Below are 19388 nucleotides of genomic sequence, written 5' to 3' on the forward strand. Positions count from 1 at the left end.
TGGGTGTGTGGGGGTGTGTGTGTGTGTGCACGTGTGGGTGTGTTAGGAGAAACAGGGTTTCACCATGTTAGCCAGGCTGGTCTCGAACTCCTGACCTCAGGTGATCCACCTGCCTCAGCCTCCCAAAGTGCTAGGATTGCAGGTGTGAGACACTGCGCCCGGCCCACCTTCTTCAATCTTATTACCAGTGCCACTCCAGATCATATAAAAAGAAACTAGGATAAACAAAGCAAAGTGTAACCCAAGCATCATTAGGGAATTTGAACTCAGTAATTCCCAAGAACATAAAACATGAGTACTTTTACTGGATTCAAATAAAAAACATCGTTATTCTCTGCAACCAAAAGAATTAACCAAGCCAGGCACTGTGCCTGGTCAAGTGTAACAAGCTCACTCACTTATCATCCCTCCTTATACCATGCGTGAGAAGCAGAAATTCCAATCTAAAGAGTCTAGTGAGAAAAATCCTCACAAGCAGAAAGAAGCATTTCAGGGGAGCTCAGGTACTGCTATTATTTTCCCCCCTCAGAAGTCTTTTCCCTAGAGTGATAGAAAAGAGGCTGACAGAGAGCTAAGATGTCATATTTCACAAAAATAACAAATAACTGCCCCCCTCTGTAAATGAGTAACCATATTAAGATGTTAATAGTTCTCAGGCCAGTCTGATTTCCAAGGGAATGCAAGGTAGTATGGAAAAAGGAAAAGAGGGAGCCTTTTGGCCACTTTTCCTGAATCTCAGTGCCACATGACTGATGGCAGGATGAAAAGCAGAGCCTGGGGGCTTTCAGGCGATGGTAGATTAATGATGACATGGTCTTGACTTCCCAGAGGTAAAGGTTATGAAACACTCCAGGGTAAGCGAGCTTCCAATTTCATACTCTCAGGATGAATGACAGCAACTGATGGTTATTCTCTCAGAAACACTTGGATGCTTAAAAACACAGCTGTCACCTCCCCTGCCCCAGTTTCTGAAACTGTTTATTCCCGAGCCTTTATGCCAGCCAGACAACAGAACAGAGGGTGGTCCCAAAAATCAATGCACAGAGCTTAAGTAGATGAAGGTGAGAGACTAGACTAGCAGCAAGTACACCACCTTAGCAGACACTCTAACACTATCCACACACATACACGTAACACACCTCCCCAATATAACCATCTTAACCTACTCTCAATAGTCTCTTTCAAGCGTGAGATCAGTGTCAACTTTCTAGGGCTGGCAAGGGTGCTAGGAACTTTAAAGAGAACACCAGGAATCGTATCTCCTCTTATCTTCACAGGATTTGAAGCCCAAGAACACAGTCAGGTAAGAACTACTCGCTCACTAGGTTCCACCACCTTTTCTTTCTCTTGTCCAAATCAAGCTCTTTCCCCAACCCCACTCCTCGTCAACCCCAGAGGAGGTCGTTTTGGTCTTGCTCTAGTTGACTGTAGGACAAAGCAAGGCAGGTAGAGGAAATGAAGGCTTCACACTTGAGACCCCCAGAAATCAAGTTTCTATTAAAAGTCCCCATCTCCCTCTCTTAAAAGCCAAGGAGCTGCTGCTTTTAAGGATAAGTGACGCAGAGTCTGGCAGAAATATCAAGAAGTCAGTAGAGGGAAACTGAAATTTTTTTTTTTTTTTTTTGAGAGAGAGTTTTGCTCTTTCTGCCCAGGCTGGAGTGCAATGGCACGATCTCAGCTCACCACAACCTGTCTCCCAGGTTCAAGCAATTCTCCTGCCTCAGCCTCCCGAGAAGATGGGATTACAGGCATGTACCAGCACACCTGGCTAATTTTGTATTTTTTAGTAGAGACAGGGTTTCTCCATGTTGGCCAGGCTGGTCTCTAACTCCCAAACCTCAGGTGATCTGCCCACCTCGGCCTCCCAAAGTGCTGGAATTACAGGCATGAGCCACCGTGCCCAGCCTGGGAAGCTGAAACTTTTCAGGAGAGGTGTATGCTGTTTTAGCCAAAACATACAGAGAAGGGAGGACAGTTAACTGACCATTCAGAAATTTAAGAGTGAGCACTAGGAAACCAGATTATTTTCATATAAAGTATTTAAAAATGCAGATTTCAGGCCACAACCCAACCTAATAAATCGACATCTCAAAAGGGAAGGCCTACAGAACTGTATTTTAAAAGGTTCCCCGTAACCCTTATGTGCAACCATTATTTGGGGCCAATTTCAAGTAGCTTTGAAAAAATACAGACCAAATAACTTTTTAAAATTTCTCATCAAGTCCAAAGAAGACTCCTATCCTGCTCCAATTATCTCCTGTAAATGCTAAGAGTATTCCAAAGTTTATGCTTCCTACAAACACTATTTCAGCCGCAGAGATGTGAGGGGTAAAAAGAGAGCTGTGACGAAATCACAGAGGATTCTGGGTAGCACACCTGTCTTACTGCTCTCCTACAATTCAAATAGAAAAGCAGAGAGAATCTTTCATCATAGTTAATACAGGAAGAACATGCCAAAATAAGATCAGGGCACACTGCAGTTATATGGGGAAAAGAGGGAGGCAACTAGGTGGCAGCACACAAAGGCATTTTTTCCTACAGAACTGATACAAAGGAAAAGGAGGAGTATCAATAAAGTGGGGGAAAGGCAAAATGGGATTTCTTCTTCTTCTTTTTTTTTCTTTTTGAGACAGTTTTGCTCTTGTTGCCCAGGCTGGAGTGCAATGGTGTGATCTCTGCTCACTGCAACCTCCACCTCCCAGGTTCAAGTGATTCTCCTGCCTCAGCCTCCTGAGTAGCTGGGACTGCAGGTGCCCACCACCACACCGGCTAATTTTAGTATTTTTAGTAGAGACGGGGTTTCACCATGTTGGCCAGGCTGGTCTCAAACTCCTGACCTCAAGTGATCCACCCGCCTTGGCCTCCCAAAATGCTGAAATTATAGGCTTGAGACACTGCACCTGGCCCTTTTTTCTTTTTGAGACAGAGTCTCTCACTCTGTCACCCAGGCTGGAGTGCAGTCGCACGATCACAGCTCGCTGCAGCCTGGACCTCCCTGGCTCAAGCAATCCTCCCACCTCAGCCTCCCAAGTAGCAAGGACTTCAGGCATGCCACCCCACCCAGCTAATTGTTTATTTTCTTGTAGAGACAAGATCTCACTATACTGCACAGGCCAGTCTCAATTCCTGGGCTCAAGTAATCCTCCCACTTTGGCCTCCCAAAGTGTTGGGATTATAGGCATGAGCCACTGTACCACCTCTGTTCATTTCTAATTGCTCCTTCTTTTCAACCACCTCATACCTAAGCATGGGTATGATATGCAAATTCTGTAACTGCCTCCTCTATACCCCAATAAACTCCCTACCAATAATTACTTTCTAATGTCAAGATCAAGGGGCTGGGCACAGTGGCTCACACCTGTAATCCCAGCACTTTGGGAGGCCTAGGTGGGTGGATCACTTTGAGGTCAAGAGTTCAACACCAGCCTAGCCAGCATGGTGAAACCCCGTCTCTACTAAAGAAAAAAATACAAAAATTAGCCAGGCGTGGCGGCATGCACCCATAATCCCAGCTACTCGGGAGGTTGAGGTAGGAGAATCGACTGAACCCAGGAAGTGGAGGTTGCAGTGAGCTGAGATTGCATCACTGCACTCCAGTTTGGGTGACGAGAGTGGAACTCCCTCAAAATAAATAAATAAAGTCCAGATCAAGTATTTCAAATATAATCTTCTCAGTTACATATCTCCCCTGCTACGGACTTCCAGATTTAATATTTGTTACAAACTCCAAGTGTACAACACCCTGAAAACACATTTCTATTTGTATTTGTATTTTTTTTGTTTGTTTTGGAGGTGGAGTCTTGCTCTGTCGCCCAGACTGGAGTGCAGTGACGCAATCTTAGCTCACTGCAACCTCTGCCTCGCGGGTTCAAGCCATTCTCCTGCCTCAGCCTCCCAAACAGCTGGGATTACAGGTGCCCACCACCACACCCGGCTAACTTTTTTTGTATTTTTAGTAGAGACAGGGTTTCACCATGTTAGCCAGGATGGTCTCCACCTCCTGACCTCATGATCTGCCTGCCTTGGCCTCCCAAAGCACTGAGATTACAGGCTCAAGCCACCACGCCCGGCCACACATTTCTATTTCTGTCCTAAGAATCTGCTCTGGAAGTTAAAAGGTTAAATTAAAAAAAAAAAAACATGAAAAAGAGATGGACAAGTATGGTGGCTCACACCTGTAATCCCAGCACTTTAGGAGGCCGAGGTAGGTGGATCACCCGAAGTCAGGAGTTTGAGACCAGCCTGGCCAACATGGTGAAACCTGGCCTCTACCAAAGATACAAAAATTAGCCAGGCGTGGTGGTGCCGACTTGTAGTCCCAGCTACTCAGGAAGCTGAGGCAGGAGAATTGTTTGAACCCAGGAGGCAGAGGTTGCAGTAAGCTGGATCATACCACTGCACTCCAGCCTGGGAAATAGCGAGACTGTCTCAAAAAAAAAAAAAAGAAAGAAAAAAAAAAACTATGAAAAAAAGAGTAGCAAAGGAAGGGGAGAGGAAAAAAGGAGTTAAAATTTTCTAGATCTTAACAAGGGACTTCATATTATATTAAAAATGGGGTCTTTGCTAATTTACAAACATCACCACCAAGTAATCCCCTTAAAGTATCTCCAATTTGATGTCCTGCCTCGTCCCCACATCCACCTCCAAAATACTATGGGATCTGACCTCCTTAAGGTATCTGTCATGAAGAGCAACTCTGCTACTTTGGTGAGTACATAAGAAAATGAACTATCCCATAATTGTTCAATCTTATTTTAACTGAACCCACATGCATAAACCTCTCAAGTATTAACATACATTTTAAACATTCCCATTCTGCTGTAGCTCTCACACCATGAGGAGCCTTTAACCAAAATTTCCTATCAAAAAAATTAATCACATACACATATGCCAAAAAATTCCTTCCCCAACACCACTTTATTTCCTCCCATTGACACTCTGAAGGATATACAGTTGTCCCTCAGAATCCAAGAAGCACTGGTTCCAGGACCACCCCCGCCCCCACCTGCAGATACCAAAATCTGTGGGAGCTCAAGTCCCTTATACAAAATGACATAAGGCTAGGTGCAGTGGCTTTCGCCTGTAATCTAAGCACTTTGAAAGGCAGGAGGACTGCTTGAGTCCAGGAGTTTGAGAGTAGCCTGGGCAAAATAGGGAGACCTTGTCTCTGCAAAATAAAATTAGCCGGGCGTGGTGGTGCATGCCTGTGGTCCCAGCTACTTGCGAGGAATGAGGTGGGGTTACTTGAGCCTAGGAGGTGGAGGCTGCAGTGAGCCAGGATCTGGGACACAGCACTCTATAAGACAGTGAGACCGTATCTTTAAAAAAAAAAAAAAAAAAAAAGCATAGTATTTGCATATAACCTATGCTCATCCGCCTATATACTTTAAATCATCTCCAGAGTACTTACAACTAATAGAATGTAAATGTTATATGAATAGCTGTTATACGATCCTGTTTCACTTGTATTATTTTTTATTGTTGTATTTTTCCCCCCAAATGCTTTTGATCCACAGATGTAGAACCCATGGATACAGAGGGCTGAGTATACTTGGATTCAGAGAGCTCACATTTCACCACAGCTGGGGAGAGTATCTGGGAGTGTGGATAGATATTGCTTCACTCAGAAAGGCCAGGCCAACTGTCTATCACCCCAAAATTAGATATACAACCAGATATAATGTAATTTTTAAAATTATTTACCTTATGTACTAAGAGTGGTACTTTCAAAAGAAAAAAGAAAAAACTCTTACCCAGAGAATAAGCCCATCTCAAGAAAGAGGCTGGCAAAAATGACTGAACATATTGAAAAGTAAAATAGACTTAACAGAATCCACCACTCCTCTCCCTTTCAGGCTATGTTTACTCTTGTGGCAAAGATGAGCAGGGGGCCAAAGAGAGGCATAAAACTTGTTTTTTATCAAAGCCATCAATTCTGACATGTTAGACGAAGGAATGCAAAGACATTATGGAGGGGGTATTGACCAGGGGAAACAGAAAAGAGTTTTTCTTACTACAAATTTCTTTACCTGAAGTTCTTCAGGTGCAAATTCAATGAATGAAATGAGAGAGAAATACATAAAATTAAAAGGTACCAGAGCTTTATGATCTCAGCTATGCACCTTCAGGGAAGTCTAAACATCTAACAGAACTTTCCCAAATACCCAGTTTACCATAAATTTAGCACAAAGTACCAGCCATGAATGCTGACATAGCATCAAAAATTTCACCTTGTTTCCCTAAACATTAAAGACTTTTCCTCTTCATTTATTTATTTATTTTTTGAGACAGAGTCTCACTCTGTCACCCAGGATGGAGTGCAGTGGCGTGATCTAGGCTCACTGCAACCTCTGCCTCCCGGGTTCAAGTGATTCTCCTGCCTCAGCCTCCCGAGTAGCTGGGACTACAGGCGCATGCCACCATGTGCTGCTAATTTTTTATATTTTTAGTAGAGACAGGGTTTTTCCGTGTTAGCCAGGATGTTCTTGATCTCCTGACCTCACGATCCACCCGCCTTAGCCTTCCAAAGTGCTGGGATTACAGGTGTGAGCCACTACACCCGGCCAAACTTTTCCTCTTAAAATGTTCAATTTTTATTTCCAACATCTCTTGTCAAATTTTTTCCTCATACATTGGCTAGGTAAAAAGTATTTACAGGGGATTACAGGGAATAGTGGGACAGTAGAAGGCGAAGTTGAGCAAAGAAAAACCCGTCTCCTACTTCTCTGGTTGAAATTAGAATACACTGTCTTGCTGTAGTCAGGAGAGAGAAAAACTCCATTCTGCCTCTTCGCTGTTCCAAATTCCTATAGCCAACTTGTTCAACAGCAGTTGAATGGTGCACATAATTGACATCACTGACTGGACCCATAATAAAAGGAAGTGAGACGTGTGGGTGTGGGGGAAACTGGGAAGGGAGGGAGATGGTGTATTTGTGTTACAGACAAAAGACAAGTTCTGTTCCTCTGCAGGGACCCAGATGAAGAACCAGATGATGGAATAAACTGAGGTCAAAGAGTTTCCCCTATTGTTTCCTCTTTATTATTATTATTTATTTTATTTTATTTATTATTTTTTTTTGAGACGGAGTCTCGCTGTGTTGCCCAGGCTGGAGTGCAGTGGCGCGAACTCAACTCAACGCAAGCTCCGCCTCCCGGGTTCACGCCATTCTCCTGCCTCAGCCTCCTGAGTAGCTGGGACTATAGGCGCCCGTCACCACGCCTGGCTAATTTTTTTTTTGTATTTTTTAGTAGAGTCGGGGTTTCACCGTGTTAGCCAGGATGGTCTCGATCTCCTGACCTCATGATCCGCCCGCCTCAGCCTCCCAAAGTGCTAGGATTATAGGCATGAGCCACCACGCCTGGCCTATTTTTCTTAATATTATTTTTGAGACCAAGTCTCCCTCAGTTGCCCAGGCTGGAGTGCAGTGGCATGATCTCAGCTCACTGAGACCTCCACCTCCAGGGTTCAAGAAATTCTCGTGATTAAGCCTCCCGAGTAGTTGGGACTACAGGCGTGAGCCACCATACCCAGCTAATTTTTGTATTTTTACTAGAGATGGGGTTTCACCATGTTGGCCAGGCTGGTCTCAAACTCCTGACCTGAGGTGATCCACCCACCTCGGCCTCTCAAAGTGCCGAGATTACAGGTGTGAGTCACTGTGCTGGCCTGTTTCCCCTTTAAACAGCTCCTTTTACCACTCTCTCAAAGTTTGTTCCACTGGGAGGGTGGGGAAGAGTACAACATTGTTTTATCTTAAAGGGGAGGAGACAGAGAAGAAGAAAACAGATACAGGATTACACATTGTATCTCTCCTTGAAAAGGCCAAATATTTATTTTCAAAGTATTATGAATGAAAAGGGAATGTAAAAGAGAGGTTAAACATTTGTTTAGTCTTAAAAATGCTCCAAGAGGCCAGACGCTGTAGTTCACGCCTGTAAGCCCAGCATTTTGGAAGGCCGAGGCCTGCGGATCACGAGATCAGGAGTTCAAGACCAGCCTGGCCAACATGGTGAAACCCTGTCTCTACTAAAGATACAAAAAATTAGCCGGCCATGGTGGCACGCACCTGTAATCCAAGCTACTCGGGAGGCTGAGGCAGGAGAATCACTTGAACCTGAGAGGCAGAGGTTGCAGTGAGCCAAGATAATGCCATTGCACTCCAGCCTGGGGGACAGAGTGAGACTGTCTCAAAAAGCAAAGCAAAACAAAACAAAACACACAAAAAAACAAAAAAACTAAACAAAACAAAACAAAACAAAAAACTCCAAGAAACATTATCTAAGAAATCCTGAAGACTATATGAGGCTGAGTTTTAGCTTTTCCTGAAATTTATCTTCTAAGATATCCACTCTCTCAATTGCTATCTCTATCTACCATAGAGTAATCTTTTCTTGTTGGTTAATCTAAGTTGAAAAGAACAATTATTGAAATAACCTAGGATGAAGGAGGGGGAAATTCCCCCAAAAGCTCTTGATCAGTGAGGTATCAATGGCTCAGGGGCCTACATTTAGTTTTGTTTTTTTCCATTTACAAATCTACTATCTGCGTTTTTCTTGGTCCCATGGCTGTATGAGAAAGAGAAATGGAGAATTAAATTTTACACCAAGCCTAGGCACTGCTGCTTGAGTATATCTGAATAGAACCCAAACTTACTAAGCAGGCTACTTTTCCAACCTGTTCTGGGATCTAATTCTTCTACCACTACTTCCTTTAAAGATACTCTACCAAACTCTTCACCATAGTTTATGGTTCCTTAGGTTTATAAAGTTCCATGTTGGTAATATCCTATGCATGGCCCCATCATTCTTCCTTTATACAGCCATACTCAAACAAACAAATCCTAATTACAGACCCTCTGAGAAGGCTGGTGACCAACTTCTAAAACCATAGTATAGTAGTCCCTCTTATACAAGAGGGATACATTCTAAAACCCCCGGAAGCCTCAAATAGTACCAAACTCTATATATACTGTTTTTACCTGCAATTTTAATTTTTAAATCAGACACAATAAGAGATTAACAGCAATAATGAAATAGAACAGGCCAGGCATGGTGGCCCAACCCTGTAATCCCAGCACTTTGGGAGACCAAGGCGGGAGGATCATCTGAGCCCAGGAGTTTGAGACCAGCTTGGGTAACATAGTGAGACCCTGTCTCTACAAAAAAATTAAAAAATTGGCTGGGCATGTTGGTGTGTACCTGTAGTCCCAGCTACTCATCAGGCTGAGGTGGGAGGGTCACTTAAGCCCGGGAGGCGGAGGCTGCAGTGAGCTGTGTTCATGCCACTGCACTCCAGCCTGGTGACAGAGCAAAACCTTGTCTCTAAATAAATAAATAACGCCGGGCGCAGTAGCTCATGCCTGTAATCCCAGCACTTTGGGAGGCTAAGGTGGGCAGATTACAAGGTCAGAAGTTCAAGACCAGCCTGGCCAATATGGTGAAACCCCATCTCCACTAAAAATACAAAAAAAATTAGCCGGGCATAGTGGCACATGCCTGTAATCCCAACTATTCCGGAGGCTGAGGCAGGAGGATTGCTTGAACCCAGGAGGCGGAGGTTGCAGTGAGCTGAGATTGTGCCACTACACTCCATCCAGCCTGGGCGACAGAGCAACTCTATCTCAAAAAATAAATAAATAAAAAATAAATAAAATTAAAAACTAGCTGGGCATGGTGGCACATGCCTGTAATCCCAGCTACTTGGGAGGCTGAAGCAGGGAAAATCACCGGAACCCAGGAGGCAAAGGTTGCAGTGATCCAAGATCACGCCACTGCACTCCAGCCTGGGCAACAAGTGCAAAACTCTGTCTCAAAAAAAAAAAAATTACAACAATATGCCAGCATCACTACTCTTGTGCATTAGGGCCAATATTAAGTAAAATAACAGTTACTTCAACACAAGCATTGCCCTAATGGGGAAGTAGTAGGGATATGCTGGACAAGGGGATGATTCACATACCTGAGCAGGACAGGGCAAGATTTTATCATGCTACTCAGAACAGTGTGCAATTTAAAAGTTATAAACTATTTCTGGAATTTTCCATTTAATATTTTAGGACTGTGGTTGACTGAGGGTAACTGAAACAACAGAAAGCACAACCACAGGTAAGGAAGGACTGCTGTATGAACTTCTTTCATCTTTCCACATCCCAATGACTAACCTCTACACCAAAACCCAGCATTGAAGCAAAGGAACAAACAAGTATTTCTTCACTTATTTCAGATGGTGGGAGAATAGAAGATAGAATACAACAGGCCCTCCAGAGAGTGAATTGAGAACAGCATGCCATTAGTTAGCTACAATGAAATCTGTATGCTAGAAGACTGGTGCCCGTCTGTACTGTGAATTGACTTTGTCTCAGCTTCCTCTATGGTACCTCAATACAGTTAAGTGACAAGCTCCTAACAAACAAGGCAGGTCCCTTTGGGAGGCCAAGGCGGGCAGATCACAAAGTCACGAGTTTGAGACCAGCCTGGCCAACATGGTGAAACCCGATCTCCACTAAAAATACAAAAATTAGCCAGGCGTGGTGGCGGGTGCCTGCAATCCCAGCTACTTGGGAGGCTGAGGCAGGAGAATCACTTAAAACCGGAAGGCAGAGGTTGCACTGAGCTGAGATCGCGCCACTGCACTTCAGCCTGGGCAAAAGAGCAAAACTCCATCTCAAAAACAAAACAAACACAAACAAACAAAAAAAGGCACATCCAATATCTCACTTACTGTGAAGTGGTTCATCTCCTACCAATGGTGATAAAAAATGTAATACAAAAGGTTCATGAAAATGATCACTGCAGCTACCCAAGAATATTCTAGTCACCAGCCTCATGAAGAAGTCAGTAGAGGCATAGTCTATTTTCAACCTTTTTATATTCTTTGTTGTTGTTGTTCAGATAGGGTCTTGCTCTGTTTCCCAGGCTAAAGTGCAGTGATGCCATCATGGCTTACTGCAGACTTGACCTCTTGGACTCAAGCAATGCTTCCACCTCAGCCTTTCAAGAAGCTGGGACTACAGGCACTCACCACCATACCTGGCTATTTTTATTTTTTGTAGAGATAGGATCTTATTATGTTGCCCAGGCTGGTCTCAAACTCCTGGGATCAAGTGACACTTCAAAGTACTGGAGCTAGGATTACAGGTGTGAACCTCTGCCCAGTCTAAACTTTTTATATTGTGACACTGTGTTAACACAGATCATACCCATCAGAAAATAAGCGTGGCAAAAATCATAAACCTGGGAAAAGTATCCTTCAGGGTTTACTGGACTTAAGATAACTCTTTTTTTTTGGATATGGAGTCTCGCTCTGTCGCCCAGGCTGGAGTGCAGTGGTGCAAACTCGGCTCCCTGCAAGCCCCACCTCCCAGGATTCCCACCATTCTCCTGCCTCAGCCTCCCGAGTGGCTGGTACTACAGGCGCCCGCCACCATGCCCGGCTAATTTTTGTATTTTTAGTAGAGATGGGGTTTCACCATGTTAGCCAGGATGGTCTCAATCTCCTGACCTTGTGATCGCCCGCCTCGGCCTCCCAAAGTGCTGGGATTACAGGTGTGAGCCACTGCACCCAGCTGAGATAACTCTTTAGGACAGTTACCTATATGAAGGGCTGGAAGTAGAAAAATCCTGGTACTATTCTAATACATAAAAAAGGAAGATGTACTAAGGTCAATAATGATATAAGATCCTTGTACCTTCTATTAGTAACCAAGAATCAGTAACATATACCGCCCTCACATTCCTGGGGAAAGAAAAGAATATCAACCACATTCCAGTTTTCTGCTTAGTGCCTGGGATTAGACTTGTTTTGTTTTTTAAATATCCATGTAGATGAATTTCCTATAATGTCCTAAAGTACCAAGTTCCTCCTTCCCGAGGTGCCAATGTTTGAAAAATACAAAACAATCCACTCAAATTAGCACAGCAGTTAATACCATAGCACTAAGCCCAGACTTAGTTTTTACCAAAACTAATATCCCTTGACTACAAATATATTAACTGAGCTGGCTTTATTCCCTCTATCCATCTCCCATTCTCTTCTTTTTAAAAATTTTTTATGGAGATGGGGTCTCGCTCCATCACTCAGGCTGGCATGCAGTGATATGAACGTGGCTCACTGCAGTCTTGACCTCCTGGGCTGAAGCAATCCTCCCTCCTAAGTCTCCTAAGTAGCTGGGACCAGAGGCGTGTGCCACACTGCACCTGGCTAATTTGTTTTTACTTTTTATAGAAGACAGAGTCTCATTATGTTGCCCAGGCTTCAAACTCCTTTCGAAGATGAGTTTCCAGTCACAGTGGCTCACGGTTGTAATCTCAGCACTTTGGGAGGCTGAGGCTGGAAGACTGCTTGAGTCCAGGAGTTCAAAAAGACCAGCCTGGGTAACATGGTGAAACCTCATCTCTACAAAAAATACTAAAATTAGCTGGGTGTGGTGGCGCACACCTGTAGTCCCAGCTACTCAGGAGGCTGAGGCGGAAGGATCACTTGACCCTAGGAGGCTGAGGCTGCAGTGAGCTATCATTGCATCACTGCACTCCAGCCCGGGTGACAAAGACCCTGTCTTAAAAGAAAAATAAAAATGGTTTCCTATGTGCCAGGCTAAGTTCTGTCCTTCACCAACGGCACTGACCCAAACACTACTTCTCTTGGGAGGCACGGGAAACAGAGGGAGGAAAAACAACCAGTCAAGCACAAGAGAGAAAACCTAGCTGGTGATCAATGAGAGCAAACCAGCTAGATGTTATTTATCTTAGTTTTGTTTTGTTTTGTTTTGTTTGAGGGGGGTGGGAGGTTTGTTAGTCCATTGTCACCATGAGATTTATGAGAAAAGCCATGCCACTCTATCCTCAAACAGTCCAAAGAGTTGAAGGGGACAATTTACAGCCTCTTGTGTAAAAAATTTCTGTAAATGCCAATGCCATTCTTCGCCTTGTCACTTTCCATTAGTCTAAACCAATAAGATTCTATTCACTGAGACTTAAGCTGGAAACATGAACGAACAGACTTTTCTTGGGCAGAGAGAAAAGGAGATGATGATTTAGGGGAGGCTGGGGGGAGGTGGGAGAGAGATTTCTTTACATTTCTGTGTAGTGCCTGATATGTGTATAGTACACTAGTGGAGCTAAAAACTGAAATATATAATTAGTCATGCAAAAGTCAGCCTAGGAAAAATAGCAGAGACTCAGGTTCCTTAAATCTGTAATATGCTCAAGCCATAAATCTAAAATATGAAAAGGAGATGAGCAGATTATGACAATAAAAAAAAAACAAAAACAAAAAAAGGCTGGACACAGTGGCTAACACCTGTAATCCCAGCACTTTGGGAAGCTGAGGCAGAAGGATCAGTTGAGCCCAGGAATTGGAGACCAGCCTGGGCAACATATGAGACCCTATCTCTAAAAAAAAGAAAAAAAGAAATCAATCATGAACATTATTCAATCCATAGCTCATTTGCTCTCACATACTTCCTCTCTTTATTCATATACTACACTGATCAGTAGCCAAGTCCACTAAAGAGAAATCAGCAAGCAAGCAGGGACATAAGTTGGATCAAGCAGACAAACCCCATGCAATAGAGATGACAAAAAGTGGGTTTTTCATTGTCTTGCTTAGAATACTAGGAGAAGAGGCTACATTACCTGCTAACTGCCACTATGTGTACCACATCTAACTGAATAAAATCTGTACCTAGAGAATTATACAACTTGAAAGACAAGTGACCAAATTATATAGAAGGTTACACTGGAACCCAGAATCCCAGGATGAAGTGGACAAAAGTATGCTCATCTGGCAGTTCTTAACTGCCACTTAACTAAGTCACTAACCTCTGCCAACCAACCAAACACTAGGTAACAACTCATTCTGGTGATAAATAGTTAAGCACAAGAACTAGCCAATTCTCACCAGACAATGTACCCAGCTGCAATTCCAGGATGTGGAACTGTTCACTAGAACAGTAAGTTCTAGAAAAAAAGAATCCTTACTTTTCTTATGTCTTACTCCTTTTCCTCCAACTTCTCTCCTTTCACAGATTTACAATGAAACTGCTTATATTTTCTACAATTATTAAAAAAAATTCTCTAGCTACAGATTAACAGTGGTGCAAGTATGTGGTCTGACAAGTAATTTCTATGCCACTTCCAAGTATGAAAGCTGTGTGGGAGATATTAGCTAGATATGAGTTGTCCAATACAGTAGCCACTAGCCACAAATGGCTTTGTAAAATAAGTTTTATTGGACAGTGCTGGTGTAGATAGCAAAACATCAGCATTTCTGGGACACTGTGACGGTTTACGGTACAAAACAGACCAAACTGTTTAAATTAGGATGGTTCTGAAAATCAAGACTTACAACCAATGTAAATGGGGCCTATACTCAAAGAGGACATCTCAAAAGGTCACAAATCTCCAAGTGAAGTAGTCCCTAGAAACCATACATATTCTAGTAAAGTGCTACTTAAAATATAGTCTGCCTCCTGGTGCTAGTCTCCAAACTGTTTCTTACCAGTGTGTAAAGGTCCAGAAATTGAAAATGTTAAGAAACGTTCAGAATAATTTAATACTATTGCAACATTTTAATTGCATTTTATAAAAGTTATCACTCTGCAATAATCAAAAAAATTTTTAAACTAGTTTTTTGCCACAGATAATTTCAGAAGCACTACTCTAGCACATATGCAAATAAAAAAATATGCTATACATATTGGCAATCAATGTTATTAGAGAAGGAAGCTCATAGCCAGAGTTCTGCCAATTACCATTATTGTATTACAACCCTCCAGAGACTTAAAATGGGCACTGAAATCTTATCAATGATCAACAAAAACTAAAATTGAGTCAAATTAATTGACTCAATTTTAAGGCCATAAAGGCAATTTACCAACAGAACTAAACTAAGAAAAAAGGAAGAAAACCAACATTTATTGAGGGTCAAAGTATCACTGTTAGGTAATTTTGAATGCTGTATACAATTTTTATTTTTAAAGACAGAGTCTAGGCCATGTGCAGTGGCTCATGCCTGTAATCCCAGCACTTTGGGAGGCCAAGGTGGGTGGATCACTTGAGACCAAAAGTTCGAGACCAGCTTGGACAATATGGAGAAACTCCATCTCTACTAAAAATGCAAAATTAGCTGGGTGTGGTGGCGCACTCCCACATTCTCAGCTACTCAGGAGGTTGAGGTGGGAAAAATCACTTGAACCCAGGAGGCAGAGATTGTAGTGAGCTGAGATCGCACCATTGCACCATTGCACTGCCTGGGTGACAGAACAAGACCCTGTCTCAGGGAAAAAAAAAAAAAAAAAAAAGACAGGGTCTCACTCTGTTACCCAGGCTGGAGTGCAGTGTCACTATCATGGCTCACTGCAGCCTCAAACTCCTGGGCTCAATTAATCCTCCTACCTCAGCCTCCCAAAATAATGGGATTTCAGGCATAAGACACTGCACCTGGCCCTGTACCCAATTATTTACTCCTCATCATCAGGTTGCTAGGTATTGCTCTAAGTCTTACAGATGAGGATCAAAGAAGTTCAGTAATTTGCTCAAAGTAACAAAGTTAATATATGTATCTGTTTTACTCAGCCTCCTGTGGACTAAAAATGAAAAAAGGTCAAAGAAAGAGAAAAAGTCTAGGGAAGGGAAGAGAAAGACCTGATATTCCTGTAATGAAATACTATAAAAATAACACAGGTATATAGTATAGCATTGATAGACAAATTTTACTCAGCAATGTGTAGTAGGAGCTATGAGCTATGTAGTAAGAGATATGATGTTCAATTTTGTAAATTCTGAAGGAACACAGACAATTCCTTAGAAGATGGAGTGAATTTTTACTGCTGGGGTTCTCAGACATCTAGCCCTCATATAAAAAAGGAGAAGACAGACGAGAACTAGGGCCACAGATCCAAGGCACCCTTCCCCTTGGCCATCTGGCACAACACAAGTGACCTTTGGTTTATAACAGCCCTTCCCAATTAAGGTGTATGTGGCTTAAGAATCACATACTCTGCCTCTCAACTCCAAATTTTTTCCTACTTCACATAAATGAGTAAGTATTCCCACTGAGCATAGATGGTCTCAGCATCATGCTAGGCACACGGACCTGATGCTATATTTCTGGTTAATACAAAAAATGATAACCCAGGCCAGGTGCAGTGGCTCACACCTATAGTCCCGCATTTTGGGAGGCCAAGGCAGGAGGATGGCTTGAGGCCAGGAGTTCGAGACCAGCTAGGCAACACAGGGAGACCTCGTCTCTTAAAAAAAATTCAAAAAACTAGCCAGGCATGGTGGCACACATCTGTGGTCCCACCTACTCAGGAGGCTGAGGTGGGAGGCTTGCTTGAGCCTGGGAAATCGAGGCTGCAATGAGCTGTGATCATGCTATTGCACTGCAACCTGGGTGACACAGTGAGAACCTGTCTCAAAAAAGATTGGAAAAAAAAAAAAAAGTTAACCTAAATGGAAGATGGAACAAAGTTGTGCACAAGTGTTCCATAGTGGCACAATAATGATTACCTTTAGTGTTTAGTTTTTTTATTAAGCAAAATATATAACCAATGTCAGGTAAGTTTCTTCCAACGGCTTTCTAGAGAGCTAAATACTTTTATGCTGAGTTGGAAATAATGATTTTTTTTCTTTTTTTGAGACAGAGTCTCACTCTGTTGCCCAGGCTAGAGTACAGAAACATGATCTCGGCTCACTACAACCTCCGCCTCCTGGGTTCAAGTGATTCTCCTGCCTCAGTCTCCCAAGTAGCTGGGATTAAGGCATGTGCCACCACGACCGGATAATTTTTGCAGTTTTACTAGAGACAGGGTTTCACCATGTTGGCCGGGCTGGTCTCGAACTCCTGACCTCAGGTGATCCGCCCACCTCGGCTTCCCAAAGTGCTAGGATTACAGGCGTGAGTCACCATGCCCGGCTGATTTTTTTCTTAAATGATGGTTTTTCTGGTTTCAAATACCCTGCCACCACTTTGACAACCAAGAAACATGTTCCTGTTCTAAACAACAACGATTAAGAGATCACCTGCTCTAGGCAAATAGAAAAATCCTTATCATTTTCTCCAATGTGCCTAGCAAAACTACAAAGGCAACTATGCCCTGGGGAACCAATCACCCCACACAGCATGAAGTAAATAAAGTCACCTTGCTTAATAAACTAACTAACATCAGTTAGCAGAGGGGCATAAAGAATGAATTATCTTTTTTATTTTTGTTCCACCAATCCTCCAAGTTTTATTTCTAAGTACTTTTGACCTAAAAACAAGACTATCTTCTCCTGATTATTTAATTCCCATTATGCCTATTATCAAAGTTAAAGTAGTTGTAATAAGTTTTAACGTCACTGAATTCAACATCTTAACCAACAGAAATATAGACCATACTCAGGCTGGGTGCAATGGCTCACGCCTGTAATCCCAGCACTTTGGGAGGCAGAAGTGGGTGGATCCCTTAGGCCCAGGAGTTCGAGACCAGCTTGTGTAACACAGCAAAATCTCATCTCTACCAAAAACAGAAAAAAATTAGCTGGGCATGGTGGCACACGCCGCAGTTTTAGCTACGTGAGAGGCTGATGTGGGAAGATCACCTGAGCCCAAGGAGGTCAAGCCTGCAGTGAGCCGTGATCACACCACTGCACTCCAGTCTGGCAACAGAATGACCCTGTGTCAAAAAAAAAAAAAAAGAAAGAAAGAAAAGAAATACAGACCATGATCTAGCAGCCTGGGTGAAAGCTATGAAAACAATCCACGGGAAAAAGCAATCGGCTTGTGAAATAATTCCTATAATATAATCAAGAGCCAGCAAGAGGAGGTGACAGTCAAACGAGTATGTGAAATGAAATGCTTTGTAGCCAGTTACATTCTCAGGAGGGTCATTTCCAGACTACGTAGTTCCCATAAGCTGCTCTAATGTCACGAAAACATTACTTCCATCAAACCTACATTACCTTTCTGGAGATTGAAGAGACATTCAAACCAAATCTTTGAGCTCTTTCCTTCAGCTTATCCAAGTTAACCTATAAAAACATAGGGGAAAGAATACAGTTTTAAAAAATCAAAAGAGAAAACAAAAAATGCAGAAACTATAGTCTAAAGCTAAGAGTTCAAACAAGCCTATAACATCAAAGATACCCTATGAGAAAAATAAGAAAACTAAGCAGCAACCATCCAGTCCACTGATTATTAAAAGGCCTCTTCTGGAATGCAGTGAAACATTCAGTCCTGCCTCCTGCATTTATCACAGATGTCAATAGCCTAAGGAGGGCTTAAGATCAAGGGAAGGCAAACACTGCTGGAGAAAGCAAACACATGTCTAAATCATCACCTCCAAACAAGTCTACCATTCTCAATCCAAAATCATTAATTCTCATATCATCTCTGCAAGTAATTTTTTTTTTTTTTTTGAGACGGAGTCTCGCTCTGTCACCCAGGCTGGAGTGCAGGGGCCGTATCTCAGCTCACTACAAGCTCCGCCTCCCGGGTTTATGCCATTCTCCTGCCTCAGCCTCCCGAGTAGCTGGGACTACAGGCACCCGCCACCTCGCCCAGCTAGTTTTTTTTGGCATTTTTTTAGTAGAGACGGAGTTTCACCATGTTAGCCAGGATGGTCTCGATCTCCTGACCTCGTGATCCACCCGTCTTGGCCTCCCAAAGTGCTGGGATTACAGGCTTGAGGCACTGCGCCCGGCTCTGCAAGTATTTCTTAAATCTATCTCTAAGCAAAGAGAAACTATTACAGAAGCACCTTTTGCAGAAGACAATCTATAACCACTACCCACTCGATTCTCTTCCCTCCTCTTTCTTGGAAACCTTGGTACATGGACTCATTACTCCTGTAAGAATTATTTAGGGCCAGGTGCAGTAGCTCATGCCTGTAATCCCAGCAGTTTGGGAGGCTGAGGTGGGCAGATCACCTGAGGTCAGGAGTTCAAGACCAGCCTGGCCAACATGGTGAAACCCCATCTCTACTAAAAATACAAAAATTAGCCAGGCATGGTGGGGGGGCACCTGTAATCCCAGCTACTTGGGAGGCTGAGGCAGAATAATTCCTTGAACCCAGGAGGCAGAGGTTTTAGTAAGCTGAGATTGCACCACTGCACTCCAGCCTGGGCAACAAGAATGAAACTCCATCTCAAAAAAAAAAAAAAAAAGAATATTTAGGAAATTTAATAATATTAAATCTTAACTTACAATGTTAAACAGCAACCCCTAAAGCAGGATTTCATAAAGCTGATTCTATTTCACCACAGTATTTGTTACCATTCTTAAAATATGCTGACTAGTAACAATGGTCCAGAAAGCCATTTTATTCTACCATTCTTTACTCTGATTTCACATTTCACGGATAGTATTTAAAAAAAAAAAAAAAAAAAAAAAAAAAAAAAAAAAAA

The 19388-nt window shown here is 42.8% G+C and overlaps 1 protein-coding gene across 6 annotated transcripts in view; it reads right to left on the minus strand.

Annotated features, from left to right (window-relative positions):
• SARNP (SAP domain containing ribonucleoprotein) overlaps nt 1–19388 on the minus strand; it is a 67611-nt gene that overhangs the window by 21013 nt on the left and 27210 nt on the right. For all 6 annotated transcript variants that reach the window (XR_002731389.2, XR_002731388.1, XM_023210856.1 and 3 more), the window contains exon 9: nt 17946–18014. Coding sequence is in view for 4 of the 6 variants with exons in the window: in XM_023210856.1 (XP_023066624.1) it covers nt 17946–18014 (69 nt within the window). In the remaining 2 variants the exon portion in view is untranslated. The remainder of the gene's footprint in view (nt 1–17945; nt 18015–19388) is intronic.

This window comes from Piliocolobus tephrosceles, chromosome 10 (genome assembly GCF_002776525.5).
Source record: "Piliocolobus tephrosceles isolate RC106 chromosome 10, ASM277652v3, whole genome shotgun sequence".
NCBI lineage: Eukaryota > Metazoa > Chordata > Mammalia > Primates > Cercopithecidae > Piliocolobus > Piliocolobus tephrosceles.